At 41.1% G+C, this 21,096-nt stretch overlaps 1 protein-coding gene across 3 annotated transcripts in view; it reads right to left on the bottom strand.

Moving 5' to 3' along the window:
• Nucleotides 1-21,096, bottom strand: part of LDLRAD3 (low density lipoprotein receptor class A domain containing 3) — an 88,710-nt gene that overhangs the window by 35,059 nt on the left and 32,555 nt on the right. For 2 of the 3 annotated variants that reach the window (XM_062620279.1, XM_062620282.1), the window contains 2 exons: nucleotides 12,854-12,979; nucleotides 10,025-10,159 (listed from right to left, as the gene is read on the bottom strand). In XM_062620279.1, the coding sequence (XP_062476263.1) occupies nucleotides 10,025-10,159; nucleotides 12,854-12,979 (261 nt within the window). The remainder of the gene's footprint in view (nucleotides 1-10,024; nucleotides 10,160-12,853; nucleotides 12,980-21,096) is intronic. The other variant, XM_062620280.1, reaches the window with a different exon arrangement.

Genomic DNA, 21,096 nt, shown 5'->3' with positions numbered 1-21,096 from the left:
TCTTCTTTAATATACATGAGTGGGCTGGTTTACTAATGCAGCTCCTGCTCTGCACATCCACTGCCACAATGCCACATTTGCTGCCATGTCCGAGAAACTCCTAACAAACGTTATAAATCAAGGCCATAAAATATAAGCAGTATAGATCATGTGGTAAAACAGGCAGGAAGAAAATTCCTGCTCTAACAGCTTCAGCACAACTGGAGCAGAAGTTGACTCCTTTTCACACCTGATTGTGACTTGTGTACACCATTAAAATTTTAATATTAAAACTCTTATGAAATTATAATCAAGAAGTATTTTCATCAACACTAATAGCTTTGTGGATTTTGTGGCTGCCCCATCCCTGGCAGTGTTCAAGGCCAGCTTGGACAGAGCTTGGAGCAACCTGATCTAGTGGAAGGTGTCCATGCTCATGGCAGGGGGGTTGGAATTAGATGAGCTTTAAGGTCCCTTCCAAACCAAACCAGTCTGTGATTCTGTAAAACACACATTTACTATGTATACTGTATTGCCAACTGCCAATGCTCCCATAGAGGCCCACTGTCTGGCACTTGTATGGGAGAGGGCAGAGATGTGGTACCTCATAGAGCTGGGTAGAACAAAACGGAATGTATATCCAGTCAGGGAGATGTATGATTTCTCCCATATAGGGGGTTTTTGAGGTTTGTGTTTTAAGTGTAAATCACCTCATGCCCTTCCAGGGTGACAATAAAATATGAAACAATGATTGAGTAGGAAAGATTTACCTGAACAGGGAATAAAACTTTGTAGTATTTTAACTGTAGATTGTGGATTAACATCTGTACGTGGCTTAACGTATACCTCCTTTTGTTATCTCCAGAAAAGCCAAAACCAAACACAGAACCACAGAACGGTTTGGGTTGGAAGTGACCTTAAAGCTCATCCAGCTCCCACCTCCCTGCCACAGGCAGGGACACCTTCCACTAGACCAGGCTGCTCAAAGCCCCATCCAACCTGGCCTTGAACACTGCCAGGGATGAGACAGAATGCATGAAGAGTGTGATACAAAAACCGAAGAGAGAAAGAAACCAGAAAGCAAACAAACAACACAAACAAGTGAGGAAAAGGAGGAAAAGCCCCTGATACCCTACAGGAAAGATGGCAATTAAAAAAAACAACAACTAAAAAAAAAAACAAAAACAAATCAAACAAACAAAAACAAAAAAAAAACAATCAAATGAAATTTATAAACAAAACATCAATAAACTGCTTGAAAAATTTTTCTAACAAGACACTGTAGAAAACACTGTGAGAGTGAAACAATAAATGAAGAAGCACAGGAACAGGTTCAGTATGTTTTCTCTATTCCGTACCTGCACTAGGATTTCTGGAACGACTCACCACATAATTGATGTGCAGACAAGAAAGGCACAGAGCAAAAGCAGCCCTGTAGCTTCCTGGAAAATTCATTAGTCAAGGGCTAACTCATTTCACAGTGTTTTTCCATTTCACTTGGTTTCCACCTCAGACCTGAGCTTGCAAAGGTACCGTGCTATGATCTCTCTCCCATATACAAGCTCATGATACCACTTCTACACATGTCCTTAAGCACCTCCAGCCAGCAGTCCTTCACACAGAGTCTTGAATTACATCCAGCTTGGCCAAGAAGATACTCTCTGAATATTTTCTTGCAATTATCAGTCATGAATAGAATCTAATCTCACATGGCTGCCAAGTAATCATCAGCTCTCTGGGATTTATCTATCAAGAGGTGGTGGAAAAGGCAGTCTGGAAAGCAAAGAAGGGACCAGAAGTGGCTTCTGCAAACACTCACTGATTTGATCATACTTGTACTATGAACTGAATGGAAAGAGCAAGAATTTAGGCTCAGGAATGTAAACCTTGGCAGCTGACTTACCACAAAACTGATCGGGCGTCAGCAGGTTTCCACCATCTCAGCCTAATTCTACAAGCAGGCTCACAGTAGATAATGACAACATTACAGCCAAGTGATCCTTTCACAAAACAAAACAAAAACCCAAACAAAACAAAAAAAAGTAGGAGCATGGCTTAAGCCCCTGCCTATGATGATCTCCAACTATTAGAAAGCCGGGCTCTGCTCACTGCCATCATGTCTTATTTTTATCACAACAACTGCTTCAGTCCTTTCAAAGAATCACAGAATGGTTTAGTTTGGAAGGGACCTTAAAATTCATCCAGTTCCAACCCCCTGCCATGGACAGGGACACCTTCCACTATACCAGGTTGCTCAAAGCCCCATCCAACCTGGCATCATACCTGCTGGAGCCACCTTGCTGTCTCTGACATCTCTCAAGAATATCTCTATCAAACCAATCACCAACATACCTGTTCCAATCTGGTCAGACAAATTTGGCTTTAAAAGCAAGAAAAACTACAGGGGGAAAAAAAAAAAAGGCTGGAATTTGTTAGCTTTTGAGCAGAATATGAGGTCTTCTCATCTGCCTTTTCCTGGTTGATCACAACCATACAGTTACTAAGCAAAGATAAAATTCCCACTCAGCATTGCATTTGTGAAATCACATGCTTAACTGCTTTCTGCTTCTAGAGTGTGAAAAAAGGAAAATAAATTTGACAGCAAGTCAGTCAGTCACTTCCCATAAGGATACTCTCTCATACCATATTCCTGCAGCTATGGGTTCTTACATGCATCAGTGTCAAATAGCTTGCAGAGTTTCCATTTAATTGCACAGAATGATCCCTTTCCCTCAAGCCAAGTCCAAATCACCTCCATGCAAACCAGCCAGCAAGGCTCCAGCCACCATGGACTCCAAAGTTAACTGACAAAACAGTTCAAGTGTTAGTTCAGAAAACTCTTCTCGAAGAAAACTCTTAGCCCTGAGTCTTCTGTAAATCACAAGCATCATTTAACATGGAAAAACCTGCCTAAAGAAATCTTAAAAGCATTTTCTTGAACACTCATCACTAAAACACGGTTGGTGTTTGCCAGCTGTTCAGCATATTGGAGTCAAAGGGTAATGATGATTTAAGAACAAACAGTTGAACAAATGAAACAAGCTAGTCTTTAATTCCCACAGGCTTTCATGCAGTTAACAAGTTTCCTAACCTCTTAGCAAAAATTCCTCAAAATTGCTTCCACTTAACAACTAATTGGTAGTCACTGTATTTACGGTGATGCAATAATGCTATTAGAATAAATAAAGACTTGAAAGCTTCTGCTTTGAAGCCTTGAAGGATTTATTTCAGTACCAGTGCCCAGAACCCACAGTGACTTGCTGGTGCACTTCAGGTGACAGATAACATTCAGAAATGATTAATGATATCTATTTTCTTCAGATGAGTTTAAAAACTTAGAATCACAGAGTAGTTTGGGTTAGAAGGGATCTTAAAGTTCATCCAGTTGTAACTCCCTGCCATGGGCAGGGACACCTTCCACTAGATCAGGTTGCTCCAAGCCCCATCCAACCTGGCCTTGAACACTGCCAGGGATGGGGCAGCCACAGCTTCTCTGGGCAACCCTGAGAAAACTCTTATAAAGCTCTTAGAAGTTACAAGTTTTGTATTTGTCACCTCTAAAATAAAAATCAAGTATACAGCCGATGTTAACCCAAAATGCCAAAGTTCATTTACCATGCCAACAGCAGGTAAATGAACAGCAAGCTCTGATTGCTGCTACCTCTGTGTTCAGGACTCATGAAAAGTTACTCTCATTGTTCCAACCTTTGGACATGTTAGTGGAAACACTACTTAACAGGACATAGATAGGAACAGGACATCTGCACACAATGCTTCCCACTCAACCAGGCTGCTACTTCCTTTAACAGCCAATACCTACTTTGACAACTGAATTTGAAGATTCTAAAAGCACTTTATTTCACTGTACCCTCTGCACTCCTCCCCCTGCTTGTTCTCCAGGTTTTACTGTTTGCATAGACTCTACAATAAAAATAAACAGAAAATTAATTATTTTCGGCATACAATTTTCATTGCATGTTGATGTTTATGTAATTGAAAACCATATAATTGCTTTACATTTTTAGCACCCTTCATAAATATGGATTTTTAGTATGATCTTTTATAGAAAATTAGTACAGAATCTTGTAATGTCAGATAGGAGGATGAGTTAGCTTGGCAAGCTCAGGGAACAGCACACACCACAGACTGGCATGATGTGTCTCACCACTATTTTCTGCAGGCGGAAGAAAATCCACTGTGGTGCCCAGCCTTCCAAGGAGGCTTGATCAGACTCTGGGTCTGATTTTTTATGTTTTAATGCAAGAGCAGCAAAGAAGTGAAAGCTAGAATTCAACAGCCTCATCCTTCACAGATTTACAGGTACAGAAATGCTTGGCTGAAGATGAATCTCGGCTTAATCCAAAGTCTGGAAGGAGACTTTCTCCTGGCAACCTCTGCCAGGGCCTCACCACCCTCACAGAGAAGAGCTTCTTCCTAAGATCTCATGTAATTCTCTCCTCTGTCAATTCAAAGCCATTCATTCCCCCTTGTCTTGTCACTACATGCCCTTGTCAAAAGCCCTTCTCCAGGTTTCTTGTCAGGGTTCTCTTAGGAACCCTGGCTGGTGTCTTGCTCAGGTATTAAAAATCACCCTAAAGCAATTCACTCTCTGCTGTAAATACAGCGTATTGGTATGGCCACTGAAGTATGACCTGCAATAAGGAAACAACTGCCATTTGCTTCAGCTGCAGAAAGCTAATGCTCTCGCTGACCTGTCTGGGACTAGCATTTGGCAGGAGCGAGCATGAAAAACCAGGGAGGCTGGTATACTCACTTTAATGTAAATACCACCTGTTGTGACACATCCCACCATCCTCCAAAATTCAGTTTTCCATACCACTATTTCTCCTGTAAGATGATACAGAATCATATTTTCTGTAAGGCTGAGTAAAACTGTAGCAATGCCAGCACAGTGGAACAACTGAGAATAAACAGAATTACTCCAAGCAAGGATTTCTCAAACTAACAGACAAAACTGCCCAGGCCTATTGAGGTCCCACACACATGGAGTTGCCTATATCTCAGTTCTGCATTTCTAGCTGCTCTCCTCCCCATCGACATGAGCCAAGTGCATTTCATCATCACAGTTACTATCTACAGAGACATCTGGCTGACCTGGAGTCACTGCATTTATTCTTTTTGAGCAGATGTCAGTAAAACTTTTCAACAGACCTTTGGTGACCCTGCTCTAGGGAACTGCCTTCACTGAAAATGTGCTGCTTTAGGTGAATTACAGCATTGATTGTGTATTAAGCTGCTACAACATCTGGATAGAGACACTTTTATACAAGGTGTTTGGATCTAATACCTAAAGGGGGTACAGGAAATCTGGAGAGGGACTTCTGACTAGGGCATGTAGTGACAGGACAAGGGGGGATGGCTGTGGACTGTCAGAGGGCAGATTTAATGAACGGAGCTTTCAGTAACCTGGTCTAGTGGAAGGTGTCCTTGCCCACGGCAGAGGGTTGGAACTGAATGAGCTTTAAGGTCCCTTCCAAACCAAACCATTATATGATTCTATGATTATTTGTGCCTTTTATTTGAATTCCCTCCATTGACAGCAAAAAGACTGGGGGCTGGCACCTGCAATCCAGCAGGAGAAAGCTTCTGAACAATTAATTAAATGAAACTGATATCTAAGAAAAGTTAATGCAATTCAGTAGCCTGGACACAGCATGACATGCCAAAGTATATAGTGTATTTCAAACACCTACATGCTGTTAAAAACTTTTGGAAAATGTATTTGAAAGGAATTCTTTTACTAATGACAGTTTGAGAGAATTTAATTAGCCTCAAGAACAAGGGGAGAAAGAATGTCCTTTATTTTACACCTGTGTTCCTCTAGCGTGACATTTTATCACCTAGTTTCGAAGTTCTGAAGCACAGGCAAAGAAACTGCACACTCATGTCATCACCCTTATCTAGAACTGTTAATTTGACATAAATGTCATGAAGTGAAGATAAAAATATCTGGACACAACTGTTAAGAGCTCATATTTCATTTCTGCACAGGTGAGAAAAAAAAAACATCCCATTTACAGCTTCAATTTCCAGCTTCCCTTATCAGCCACTGACTGAAAGTAGCTGTTACTACGTGCACATACTGAGTTTGGAATTACCTAAAAATACGTATTAAAAAAAAAAGGATTACAGCAAGAGTCCAATAAGTCACTCCCATTAAGAACAGCACCTCCATCATGAGAGTAAGCTGCACCTTGCAGGAAGGCTACCACCAGCATCCAGAAGTACACCTATCTACAGAACAGACATAATATGAGCTGAAGACACAAAGTTACTTCCATGTTGTTATTACTGCCTTCAATGAACTGCTTTCAGGGCAAGGCAATTACTGCCAGACTGTTTTTTTTCCCCTTTTTCCCCACTGTTAACGGTGTTGACAAACATGGTGAGCCCCTAGTGACCTTGTCTAAGATTTGACCTAGGTCATAAAACTGATTTTTACACTACCCAAGTCATCACCTGCTGATAACTGCTTTTAGCTTCAGGCAGATCATGTGAAGAGGCTGGACATCTCTCAGATCTACAAACACCCTTTTAAGGTTTTCATAGAATCATAAAAAGCTTGCGGGTGGAAGGGACCTTAAAGATCATCTGGTTCCAGCAGTAAGCCCCCTTTTCTAGGCAATGTGGTTAAAGCTGATAAAGGTACTTAGCAAACTTAGAACAAAAGGGCCATGAAAAGGAGTTTTAAATAAAAGGAATTTCCCTGGATTAAAATCCATTAAGTATAGAACCAGAGCAGAAATTTCCAATCAAGTGTTGTTAAAACTGGAGTAACCCCTCGAAAGCGCAATTCATATATGCAACTCAAGTGGATAATCCAAGCAGTTATACCCTCTATCCAATCCCAAAACTCAGGTGCATACTTAGATGAATACACTATATTCCACACAAAGACTGTACTATTACAATGCTGGAAACTGGAGGTAACCATTGTGTAGCTGGGGTGGGATTAAAGGAACGTCTCTGAAGTTTACCATTGCAGGGGCGAGAGCTATGAGTAATTACTGTTGGGAATCAGAGCAGAATTATTTGAGTTGCTGCTAAATTTTCATGGTTCTAGTTTTTAAAACGATGCTTTTCTCACAACATACAAAGCTTCTGCAAGGTGTACAACACTCAGTTATAAGTGGTAAGGAGAAAGCTGGGTGGGAACACGTTCTCAAAAACTTGATCTTCTCCCACTTTCACAACTAAATCCTGGGGCCACAATTTTCCCCTCCCCCCATTCCATCCCCCGTCTCCCCAGTGATTCCACCCCCAAGTACAACTGAAGTTAATCTTTATAAACCCACAACTTCGGGCTCATCTCAAATTGCAGTTTGTTTGCAGAACTGTTATTCAGCAAGGACGGCACATTTTAAGCTGTTCCACGTTAAAGCCAGGTCAATACATTTTCCCCGAAGGTCACATTCCTGTTTTCCTAGCCTGCAGTGACCCTTCTTGACTGAAAGGATCTTTATGCATGGAGGAGTATCTGATACAACCCAAACCGATATGCTACTGGAGCGTACGACAGTAGGATAAAGGAGGCCTTTGAAGATCATGGAGGAGTAGGAAAAGGTGTTAATTTAAACAGCTTGTCAGTATACCCAAGAGCAGGAGAGCAAAGTACCAATTAATAATTCACACTTCTATTCCACATGTTATTATAGTATCTCAAAACAGTTTGCAAACATTGATTAACTCTCACAACATCCCCCTGAAGCAGACAGGCACAGATGAAGCTCTGCTCCTACCAACCAGGATGTCATTCTCTGGGAGCATTTTGTTTAGTTGATCTATGCCCCCTCTTCTCCATCTGTTAAATAGCGATAATGACACTATCATACAGTGGTTCAGAAGCTCGGTGATGTCTAAATCAACACATTTTTAGATTACCCTCGCGCTATTTTTCTATCTTGTATGTCAGACTACACTCTATTACACTGAACATGGCAACACATCTAGTGGGAAGAAAACCCTCTATCTTGCTTTCATAATACCCTACAGATTTGCTTTGCTCTGTCCCTAAGTACCCAGAACACTTGAGTTCTAGCTAATGACCTTGGGTACTGTGTTAACACAAAACACACTGTAATTACAGTAATTAGATCTGCTGTATAAAGAATTATAAGAAATGAAAGACTGTCCACAGCAGTCTCTAAATCCCTATTAACACAAAGCAGTTGTTGTGTTTGGCAGCCAGGACAGACATACCCATAGTTGCAAAAACCAGAGGGAATTGTCATTTACATTCTGATGGGAAGCAGAGCATGTTATACTGTTTAATCCTTGCTGTGAAAGACAGGTACATAAGACTCATCCACTTACAGATGGTGAAATGGCAGTTCAGGGAGGCTCTAAAGCCACCAAACGCAATCACACACACTCCTCACAACCAGCAATTCCTTTTGAGAGCTCCTTACTCCCAACTCTGTACTTGGACTCTTTTAATACTAATAATAAAAAAAAACAACAAAAACAAAACAAACACAAAACACAAAAAAAAAAAACAAAAAAAAACAACCAACCAAAAACCCCAAACCCCCCCCAAAATAAACCAGCTCAAAAAGTTCTAGTCCTAATGAGAGAGTTCCTTCTTTCTTGGGGGCTCTTTCTTTCCTGGGTTTAGAATCAGACAGAATTACTTTGCTTAACCCTCTTATTAATCTTGACTTTCCAGAAGGACCAAAGATAAAGACAGAAGTAACGACTCCATGAAATCCAGCTCTTTTCTTCTCATGAGCTTGACAGTCACTTCCAAAAGCAGACTGTCATGACAACAATCAAACTGGAGGCAAGCCAGGCAATTAATCTGCAGAGGAAGCACTCATCCCAACCTTGGAAAACAACACTGCTGCTCTACGCTTCAGAAGCCAAAGGAGCAAAAAACAGAAAAAGAAACCAAACAAGAAACCCTAGCACCCACATTAATCTTCTGAGGCTGCCTAATCATTTGCTAACCTCAAATCATTTATATATGGTTCATGTTTTATAACATACTGTAGTATTAAGTTACAGAAAACAAATGGAGGAGCACCACATGTAGACTGCTACTATAAGTTAAAAAGGAAAGAAAAAAAAAAAAAAAGACATTGCACTGAGATTCTTAAAATGGAGATACTTAAAAGTGGATACAAACATATGCACAAAATTGGCTTCAAACCACAGAAAGAACTCTGCAAATAAAATATGATTATTTCTAACCTATAAAATAATCTGTCTCCAATTATTTGGATATATCAAACCTTTATTGATTTAAAAAGGGGGCAGATTTAGAATCTTTCAACTTTTACCCCTTTGGCCTGATGTTCCTTATTTCCCTAGCTCATGCCCCATCCTTCGCAGTGCTCAAGGCCAGGCTGGACAGAGCTTGGAACCTGGTCTAATGGAATATGTCTGTGCCCATGGCAGCGAGTTGGAACTAGATAGTCTTTAAAGTTACTTCCAATCTAAACCATTCTAGTATTCCATGATTCTCACAAGAATTAATACACAACTAATTTCAAACAGGTTTTCTTTGCCATCCTCATCCTCTTCTCTAAATACAAACCCAAGGCAAGGCAGGAATAAATTTTTTCACTGCATACTTGTCCTGCCACAAACACGCCTTTCAGGAAGTAACTGAGCAGCGACAATATAAAGCTTTAAGCCTACACAGATTTACTCATCTAGTAAACAGACAGACTACTGAATTACTTTCAAACCAAAGTTTTACTATTCATCCCACTGGGTCCAATACATCTCCTCAAAGCCACTAAATGGATTCCCAGCAACTTCAGTGAGCACTGGATCATAGATTACAAATACTTTCTGCAAAAGTGCATTTATACTCATCTGAAAAAGAGTCCAGTCTTCTGAGCACTAAGCATGAAGCGTGTGCACACACACTCCACATCTCACTCATTAGCTGCAGAATTCAGAAACCACAGCTCTAGCCCACAGAGAATGCCAACAGAATCATATTTTCTACTGAGCCTGTATTCCGCATTATTTGGAGTTGGGATAATATTGCAGAATAGAATCAAACCCCAGTGCCTACCTTGGGGGCTTTCGCAGCTTTCTTCATCACTGTTGTCTCGACAATTATTTTGACTGTCGCACACAAAGCTCTTATCAATGCAAAGACCGTTTTTACAGTGGAATCGGGCAGTAGAGCAAAGCAAGGGATTGGCTGCTGCAAAAAGAGTGAAATCTTCCATTAGAGGTTCTCTTACCCAGGCAGTGAAACAGCCCTTCAGCAATCAAAGACAAAAGGTCACAACTCAACAGTTGGTCAATTCGCTGAATATGTGGGAGTAGCTTGGCAATCAAAGCAACCCTGTCTCCCTAAAGAGAGAGAGATGAAATTCCTAATTTATGCAGGATTCATTACCATTAGCAGGGATTCAGTCCACCCACAGTTGTGATAAGCCTTCTGTTCACTCTCACGAGAGCCCCTGTCACAATCACTGCTCAGCATTTGCTCACACTGAAGACATGGAGGGCAGCACTGCCTACCATAAACACTGCCTGCTGCTTCCTATTGCAACAAACTGTCTAGCTCAAGTTTCAGACTAAAAGCCAACAACCCTGGCTGAGAACTGCTAAGCTGTGCTTTATTTACCTCTGCTTCTGTCTTTTTCTACCTTCCCCATTCTCCTCACTGTTTTGAATTGTAGGTGGCAATGTAGATATTTTTCAATTTTTCAGTGTTTGAGTTTCAACCCCTCTTAAGGGTAACATGCAGGCACATTACAGTAGCACCCAGAAAATCCTTTCACATAAGGCCCAGTGTTGCATACAGAGCAAAACCAGAACAGTATTAAAGCAGACTTGTTTAGGTAGAACAGTCTTCTCACCCATTCCAAACCCAGTAGTAAACATTCTTCAGGATGCTATGTCTAGGTCCATTTAAAGCTTCAAGCAGTGCAGTTTTCAATACTTCTAGCAGATTACATCACAGCATCAATGCATCTCACTGTCAAGGAGGTCCTCTTGATATTCATCTTAATTTTCTCTTTTCTAATTTCATCCCTCTACTCTTAGCTATAGCCCAACATATGTAACTACATAATCCCTTCTTGAACAGCATTTGCATCCTTCATATGCAGCACATATACAGCCTCAACTTCCAACACCGTCATCACTTAGCAGAGATATGCATAACTGAGCAGTTTTTAGTATCTCCTCATAAATCAATCTCTCTGTCCCTTAATTGTTTTTGGCACTCTTATCTGAACTCCTGCCAGTTTTTGGTAATAAGACAACTGAAACAGAATGCAACTTTCCAATTGAAAATCTTAAAGCTGTTTAGATGCTTTATCTGCTTCAAAGTGCTTCTCTGCCACAATAACACAGGGGGCTACAATGCCGAAATACTTACTGCCTATTTTTTATTCTTTGAGGTCAGATCTTTCTTTAAAGAGTCATCTAAAAAGCAAACCTTAAAGTCTGCCTTGCATACAACCTGCAACATATATAACAAACACCCCCAATTCTCTAGCTCCCCCAAAGCACATTTATCATGAACATGCCGAGTGTCCTTCGGTCTGAAACCACTGCGCACTTGCATAGCATATTAATTTTCCAGGTCACTTTAGGACCTACAGTGTTGCTCCTCTAAGTAAGCAAAACAGAGATCAGACACTTGGATATACCAGAAAATGCCAAATGCATGCTTAAAAGGCACAGGGAAACAGGGAGATCAGCAGCATGTTATTATCAGCTGCAAGGTCCCATTGGAGCTATTATATACTACAAGCTCATGGGAATTTATGTAATTCATAACCAACTCTGGTGCATTTTCAACTGAGATCTGCCACTTGTCAGTCCACCACCTCAAGGATACACAAAACACTTTTGTTGAAACGTCTTTCTAGTCCACTTTTTAAAGTATAACCCAAAGTCATTTCCTTAGCCTTCAATCTTATTTCTCTAGCTTCACTTGCTCTGCAGAGGTGCTATCTCACTGCCAAAGTCCTGGCAGGGCCCAAACCAGGCCAACAACAGATGGCACCTTGAGATGTTCATGACATTGGGGAAAGCACACAAACAAGAAAAGCAAGAACTCCAAGAATCAGACAGTGACATATCACTATAAAGATTTTTCCCTTCTGTTATCTTTGAAAGCTGATATGCGGTGTCCTCCTCCTGACCTTTAAATGTCATTAAATATCTGCTGCAAGTTTCTGCCTACAGACCCATGCTTTTACCAGCTCCTGGTAATAGCAACAGAGCTGCTGGTTTGAACACAACCTTTCCTCACTGCTACGATATATCCCTGCTAGAGTTACATATACAAATGATCTACATATGCACTCAAGAGGGTTTAGCCCAAGTCAAGTGGTATTTCAGATGATCTCTCTGCTGTGAACTTCCCTGCAAGATGCTGAACACCACCTCAAACTAGCGGATTGGCAGGCACATCTGAATTTGAAAACCCCTTCCTTCAAAGAGATTCACTAAATAACCCTTTGGGTTTTTACTGTTTGAGAACACACATAAACAGAGAAATCTAAATGATACTGAACAAGTAAGTCACATTCTTCAGTGACAAAACCCAGAAAATAAAAATTAAATTTTCACAATAAATATTTGGCTAACTTGAGATACATCTGAGTGCAGAGAAGCTGTTCAAAGTCAAACAGTCAGCTTAAATCTCATTTCAAAGTTAAACGCGCCTTAAGTATCATATAGGCATTATATACACACCAAGACTGAACTGTACCTTTAAAAAAAAAAAACAAACAAAAAACAGGTGAAAACCACAAGGATCATTGGGATCATGAATAACAGGGAGAATATTTGACTCAGAAACTGAAGGCTAACAAATGCTTCCCTTCTAAGTTCTATTAATTAGCTGACAGAAGTCAGGTGGGCTTGCACTTACTGCAGTTCTCTTCATCGCTGCCATCGGGACAGTCCTCAAAGCCATTGCACCGGAAACGGCCGATGATGCAGTGGATCCCACTGGCGCAAGGGAAGAATGTAGCACCGCACTTGGATTTGGCTTTTGCTGGCAGAAGATACAGACATAAGAGGGTAAGAATGAAAGAAAGCATTTACAAACGTTAGAGATACTTCTGTTGCAGTACAGGATACTCTAGGCAGCAATGGTGGCACCAATGTTTGGTGCCTTCCTATGGCATGCTTTCAAGTGCTTTAAGGTTTGTGAGATGTTACTTGCTTGGGTTGATTTTTTTTTCTAGTTTATATGATTTACAGAATGACTCAAACATTCAAACTTAAATTTGACTAAAATAACCTCTCAAAGCAAATTTAAATTGCTCAACACTCTGGAGTACAAGTGTGTAAATTTAGCAAGCAAGATACTCCTAACTAAAGACCCATGTGAATTGACTAGCCTGGGATCATTGGAGGAACAGTACTAAGAGGGTCATACTTCACAGAAAACAAGAGCAACTATCTCCTTTGTGCATGGAAGCCTGTTGCCCGTCACTGCCCCAAGCCTAAATTGTACAATCATGGAATGGTTTGGGTTGGAAGGGACCTTAAAGCTCATCCAGTTCCAACCCCCCTAGATACCTTCCACTAGACCAGGTTGCTCCAAACCCCATCCAACCTGGCTTTGAACACTGCCAGGGATGGGGCAGCCATAGCTTCTCTGGGCAACCTCTGCCAGTGCCTCACCACCCTCACAGGGGATGAAGAACTTCTTCCTGATATCTTGTCTAAATCTCCTCTCTTTGAAGAAAACTATTTTGGAAGTTGTACGTGTGAATGTGTGAAGTCACTCCTTATGCTATGCAGAAACCAATCTTACCACCCCCTTCCTTTAAGGCTCTAAAAAAAATAGTAACTTCCCATTAGGACCAGCTGTACCTTCTACTGAAGATGTGAGAGTTTGCAGGCAGAGCTCTACAGAATTAACAGAAAACCATTTTGCTATCTTTAGGGTACAAAGTGTGAAAAGGCTCTATTTTTTCAGAAAACTGTAATCTATTTTATAATTTCTTAGCAGAGATGAACAGCAGCAGGGAAAAAAAAAATCAGATTTTGCATATACTATGTAAAACTTTATGCTGTATGTATATGTATTTATATACTTATATATACACCCCATTGCACAAAAGCAATTCTGACATTCTTGATTGTCTACAAATAGTTATAACCCAACTAGAAGGTTACAGCAGATCTATGATGGGCAAGTGATTTTTCTTTCCACAGATAGAGCACAGGCATCAAATGTCTTCTATAATTATCAGCAAGTAAAGTGCAGTTGTGGACTACAAAACTGGGGAATATAGCCAGGACAAGATGGCATATCCCGACTTCTTGTCATATCTAAATACTAACCTACTGTTTAGGCATCAGAGTAAAATGTGAGAGCTATTCCTCACTATAGTGATACAACGCTTAAAGATGTTACACATATATGACAGGTTGAGTTTCTTTTCCGTAAGTCTTGCTATAGAAACATTAGGGAAGAAACTTGACGACTGAATCATCACTGTTCTGACAGTTCACATCTCCAGCCTATCACACCTATAGGCACCCAACATGATGTGGCCACCAGGACAAACACATTTCCTTTCTTTAACTCTACAAAGGTTTCTATTTTGATTTTTTTTTATCAGTTATTTTGCAATCTGGAGTGAAGGAAAGGGGTTGTAGCAGATACACCGCGGCAGACATTTGTGACAACCTGCAGCTAGAAGTAAACTGCACAGCATTTCAGCATCAGTACCTCTGAAGTCAAATTGTTGCCTTAGCACCCTCTCAGGTAGCAATCACACAAAATAACTTCATACCACTTCACACCCACATGTCTCAGTTCAACAACAGATGATGACTTATACAGCTAATCAAAACTTGATTATTTGCATGCAAGAAGAGCAGCTCCCTGGACAGAAACCATTGTGCGCAGATGCTGCATTATTGCAGAGCCACAGGTATTTTCCTGACTTTGATAATGAACTACTTTAAACTTCTCTGCTGTCATTAACTGATGTCGAGAAATGTCACAGCCACATCAGGCAGTGCTGTAAATCTGGTCTCTCTTGATGCATGTGTGGCAAGGCGCAGTGTTTCAGTAAAGACTCCACAGGATGGAATTAAAAATATTATTTTCAACATGGTAAAGTTGAGATACCTTTAACAACTCTTTCTACACAAACTAGTTAGATCTTAATCTTTCAACTCTGAAAAACAGGTTTTAACTTGAATTTACAGAGCAGAGGATCGATTTTGCAACACTGAACACAGCAGAATGGCACTGGGATACAATCTCTTTCACCCCAAAACCTGATATAAACCATAACACAGTTAATACTAACATTATTTTGGGCTTGTTAATTACTGTTTGGACTCCACAGTATTTTCAGTTCAGTTCCCAGTGGGAAAGCCACCACTACCTGCAGTCATTCAGCTGCCTCAGCATAGAAGGGAAATGCATCACAGGGGCCTTCAACAGGGCTGTCTTGCAGACATGGAGAAGTTTCACTTCTCAGCTAGCTATTTCCAACCTAGAAAAAGCTAATACTTGAGTATTATTCCCAGTATAAAATCCTCCCAATATTCTACTGTTGCAGAAGTCAATAAAATCACAGACTGGCTTGTGTTAGAAAGAACCTTAAGCCTCGTCCAGTTTCCAACCCCCTGCCACAGGCAGGGACACGTTTCACTAGACCAGGTTTCTCCAAATCCCGTCCAACCTGGTCTTGAACACTGACAGGGATGGGGCAGCCACAGCTGCTCTGGGCAACCTGTGCCAGCGCCTCACTACCCTCACAAGGCGAGAGCTTCTTCCTAATGTCTCCTCTCAATCTTCCCTCTGTCAGGTTAAAGCCATTACCCCTTGTCCTGTCACTACAGGCCCTTGACAAAAGCCCCTCTCCAGATTCTTGTCAGCCCTTTAAGCACTGGAAGCTGCTCTAAGGTCTCCCCTTAAGGAGCCTTCTCTTCTCCAGGCTGGACCAGCCCAGCTCTCAGCCTGCCTCTATAAGCAGAGGTTGTCCAGTCCTTGGAGCATCTTTGTGGCCTTCTCTGGACTTGTTCCAACAGGTCCACAATTTAATGAGTTTTGATCAAAAAAAACAGTGAACTGTAGAACATTCATTACACCTACTAAAGCCTTTGGGTTACTCTTGCCTTTGCTCCCTGGTTAGCCACACAGATAAAAGAGTTGCTAGTCATAAATTACTAACGTAAACTCAAAAAAAGTGAGCCTAAAAAAAGTACTTCATTTCAAAGGCAGAATTTTTGGGGGTTTTTTGGTTTTGTTTGGTTTTTATGTAGCAAAATTAGCCCCATAGGAAACACGAGAATTTGCCTCCAACATAATAAACTATCACGCACTTACATGGGCAATATTTACACTATAGCATACGTTGAGAGAAAGGACAATGCTGAAGTAAAAAAGCCAATGGAGTCTGCTGCCATGAAGAGTAAACTAATTCCTTTGAAAAGGGGAAAAAAGAAAGCATTTCAGAGTTGGACTACTATGGGTCAGTGGCTTTTACTTGTTGCCAGGCAGTAAGGCCTTAAAGTACTCCTTCACAATCTAGAAGTCTATGTTTCAGTCCTTTAAAGTGATCACAAAGCACACAAGATGTCGTAAGAGAACACAGACAAAAAGCTTGTTTTGCAGACATTCAATAAAGTGATTTCTCACTAGAAGTAGTATTTTAGAAGTTATCACACAAAAGGACAAATTCTAAGTCGGCTGGTATACCCAAAAAATTAAGTACTACTTCAAAGTTGTCAAGTTATTCAGGATGAGCTCAGTCAGGACAGAATGCTACCCTCAAGGGACTTCAGTGTCAGGGGCAACCTTCCTCAGAGGACCTCTGCATACCTGATGAGCTATGATCCCTCACTCCATCCTGGACTACTACCTGCCTGACTTTTACTTCAGTTACGCCACTGATTTCACCTAGCTGTTAAACCTGCCTCATTCTAAACTCTCCAATAAGGATATTTACTGCCCCCCCCCCATTTAGAGCAGCCTATCAAAAGGATTAAATAATTAGCATCACAAACTCTTGCATAAATGTAAGTAGTTACTGTACTTGCCCTTACTCATGTGTAAATTTCTGTAATTGAGCTTCAAATGAAACATTCACCATGGTCGTATCATTACAAATCTTATTATAACTACTAAGCACTTGACTGCTTAATCATGAATGAAAACAAGAGTTCATTCCAGTTTCATATCCCAAGTTTGAGAGCCATGTGAGTGACAAAAAGATCAGCAGCTGGCTTACAGCATCTTCCAAAGTAACGCAGATGGTCATTTCATGCATTGTATAATATTCAGCTTTGCTCAAGAATTCTGATGTCTGTCAGAATATACCTGCAACAAATATTCCACGTCAATCAGGAGATTACAGTAAGCAGCAAGAAAAACAGGAGGCTTAGAAGCACCCAGTAATCATAAATTGTGAACAGAAGTCCAGAGGTTTTCTACATGTATACGTACAATTACTGCAACACATACAACTACTTTTATAGAAGAATTTGTAATGTTCTGCTACATGTTTAAGTTACTTAGAGAAAGAAAAGTCTTGAAGTCATTAGCCTTTTACACAAATATTTACTGGATTATAAATATGAACGGGACCACTGAAGATTGATTTTGTACAGTTTTGTAAGGTGGTTGGTTGCACAACATCTCAAAGCCTGGAATGCTAGCACATGATAATGCTTCCTCGATTAACATAAACACACAAAACCTACTATGACTGTATATTTTCATTGCCATGAACCTTTGAGGGTGAAAGCTCTGGTAGAATGCTTGTCTCTTCTTTATTTCTGGTCCTGCTGTTAGATTTTGTCCTTCCATATATTAAAACTAACACTCCCACAATAAGCACTCAGTATAAAAATATTACCTACATACAGGTTTCCTGAGACACTTGTGCTTTCACCAAAGCCATTTAAAAAGCACTAGATGGAGATTTAGTGTAAGGGAGGGCACCATAAAGGTAGACTTAGTCCTTTTTAGAGGGGGAGTTAAATCCCAGATCATACTCTTAATAAACCCCACAAGCCCCACACTTCCAACATTTCACACATTTTAGCAGGAAGGCAGAGCCTGAAAGTATTCAAGTTGCTGCAATTACACTGGTCTTCGGGGATGGTGCATCTACCACCTCTCTGGATAACCTGTTCCAGTATTTTACCACCCTCATTACAATTTTTTTTTCCTCACATCTACTCTGAATCTCCTCTCTTTCAGTTTAAAACCATCACCCCTCATCCTACAGAAGCCAGCTCTGGCTAGCCAGTGTGGAAGTGTGTTGGCAGTACATTCCTAGAAGCATGGATAATGCCCTGTTGTACAGACATCTCAACACTCAAATCACACAGCCTTTTAGCAATTGACTCAAAAACCTGTTTTATCTTTATCTTTGTGTTGAGTGATCCACACTGACAAGTGGGAACTGAAACACATGATAGGCAGAGGTTCCTAACATGAGAACACACTGCCCCAGGCTATCCCTGCATTGGATGTTTTTTCAGCCCACAGCCCCTAGCTTAACAGGGCTAGTCACTGTAGTCACAGTGTGATGCTATTTGCTCATAGCCGAACATGCAAAGTTGGCATGTAAGAAATGGCTCCGAGTCACGAAGGAAAATCTAGACTTCTGGGTATTTGGTGCGGCTCTAATTCTGGCTGCTGTCATGGCAGGCACTTAGTAGAGCTGACGTGCCATGTTCTGAATCTGCACCATCTGCTGCTCGTTAGCTGACGAAAGCAGCAACATGCCACCACTCACTAGCTGCTGCTCAAAAGCTGTTCGCAGTGTCTGCCTTGTTCTTTCTGTAATAACCTAATATAAAGACGTACAAAGAGCAAAGGAAATAGGAAACAAAGATGACAAGAGTAAATTATGAGCTTAACTAAGAATATTAGCATATTCTTAAATTTCAAGAAGAGAATCCTTCCAACAATGGGATGCTGTGGCCCCAAGGAATATGTCAGCAGGTATATATAAAGGTCAGCACTAAAGATAACCCATTTACCTCAAAATGGTAAACTGACCTTTTGATCCGTTTTTCACTTGTTTGACACAGGGTCCTTGTGCAGAGACTCTGTGGCTGCCCCATCCCTGGCAGTGTTCAAGGCCAGGCTGGATGGGGCTTGGAGCAACCTGGTCTAGCAGAAGGTGTCCCTGCCTGTGGCAGAGGGCTGGAACTGGATGAACTTTGAGGTCCCTTCCAACCCAAACCATTCTGTGATTCTATGGTAAAATCTAAGCGAGACAGGTTAATTTTTTTAACTTTTTTTTCCTGCTGTTACAATACAAGCCTGATGCCTTATAGAGACTGCAAAGCTTCAGATATTTGATACAGATACTTTTAATGCCTTAGAAAGCGAGAAAAGCTCACTGGCTTAAAGGAAAACTATGTATGGAGATTTCCACAGCACAGTTATTAAAGCCCCCTTATGTTAAAAGGGATGGATAACTGGTGGTAAAGAGAAGGTATCGTTTTAAAGAAGCAAGAGGTTTTAACAAAACATGGTATTTCTAGCCAGGTAGTTTGGCAGAAGCTATTCCTTCTTCCTTCTGCTCCATAAGCAAAGCTAATGATGTCTTGGAAGGGTAAGCTTCTTACAATTCAACTTCAGTTTAACAAAAATCTCCATAAAGTATATATGTGAAGGAGCAACACTGGTCAGATGAAAAGCAGTAACTTCTCAGAAATTTCTCAGTCACTCTAGAATCCCATGAAATTTAAGGTTTTTTGCACTGCCAGCTGGATTTTAAATCCTAGCATTATGCTGCAGCATCATCTTGCTGTCTGGGTAAAACATATAGGCTGGAAAGTTTAATGCTAAATAATGGCTGAATAACATTAACTGAACCTTAATTAATGCTAAGAAAAAGATGAAATCACAGAGGAGAACCAGATCAGACTTTTTTAGCTCCCTAGAACTAGTAGTATTGTAGAAAGGATTAAAACATGTAAATATTATTAATCAACTCATTTGGTCTATTTTACAGAAAGTTAGTATTAAGTTTCAAAGGGTTCAAAATTACATTTTGAGAGGAGAGATCAAAAATAATAGGATACAGTCAATGATTTTGAAATGAAAGGAACTAGTCTTGATGACAGTGGAGGTCAACTTCAAGCACTAGGCCAGTGTGCTGGAACAGTACACACATCATCCCTAAAAACCACAGTCTTCCACTGAAAGAAAGTAAATCAAGTCTGTCTCAATATATCCATCTGTGAATAGGGGTTTAGGTATCAGCTACCAAGTGGTGTATTAAAACTGGACACTTTGAAGAATGTTAAAGACCTGAAATCACAGTATCACAGTATGCTGGAGATTGGAAGGGACCTCAAAAGATCATCTAGTCCAATCCCCCTGCCAGAGCAGGAACACCTAGATAACGTTACACAGGAATGTGTCCAGGCGGGCTTTGAATGTCTCCAGGGAAGGAGACTCCACAACCTCCCTGGGCAGCCTGTTCCAGTGTTCCGTCACCCTCACTGAGAAGAAGTTCCTTCTCAAGTTTAAGTGGAACCTCTTGTGTTCCAGTTTGCACCCATTACCCCTTGTCCTATCATTGTTTGCCACTGAGTAGAGCCTGGCTCCATCCTCGTGACACTCCCCCTTTATATATTTATAGACGCTTATAAGGTCACCCCTCAGTCTCCTCTTCTCTAAACTATAAAGACCCAGCTCCCTCAGTCTTTCCTCATAAGGGAGATGCTCCACTCCCTTAATCATCTTGGTTGCCCTGCGCTGGACTCTCTCCAGCAGCTCCCTGTCCTTCTTGAACTGAGGGGCCCAGAACTGGACACAATATTCCAGATGGGGTCTCACCAGGGCAGAGTAGAGGGGAAGGAGGACCTCTCTCGACCTACTAACCACCGCCCTTCTAATACATCCCAGGATGCCATTGGCCTTCTTAGCCACAAGGGCACAGTGTTGGCTCATGGTCATCCTGTCGTCCACTAGGACCCCCAGGTCCCTCTCCCCTACACTGCTCTCTAGCAGGTCGTTCCCCAACCTATACTGGAACCTGGGGTTGTTCCTGCCCAGATGCAGGACTCTACACTTTCCCTTGTTATATTTCATCCCGTTATTCCCTGCCCAACTCTCCAGCCTGTCCAGGTCTCGCTGGATGGCAGCACAGCCTTCTGGCGTGTCAGCCA

This window comes from Pezoporus occidentalis, unplaced genomic scaffold (genome assembly GCF_034315485.1).
Source record: "Pezoporus occidentalis ecotype Australia unplaced genomic scaffold, CSIRO_AGI_Poc_V1 ctg22, whole genome shotgun sequence".
In the NCBI taxonomy this organism is placed as follows: domain Eukaryota; kingdom Metazoa; phylum Chordata; class Aves; order Psittaciformes; family Psittacidae; genus Pezoporus; species Pezoporus occidentalis.
This window is presented reverse-complemented; position numbering and strand designations above follow the sequence as displayed.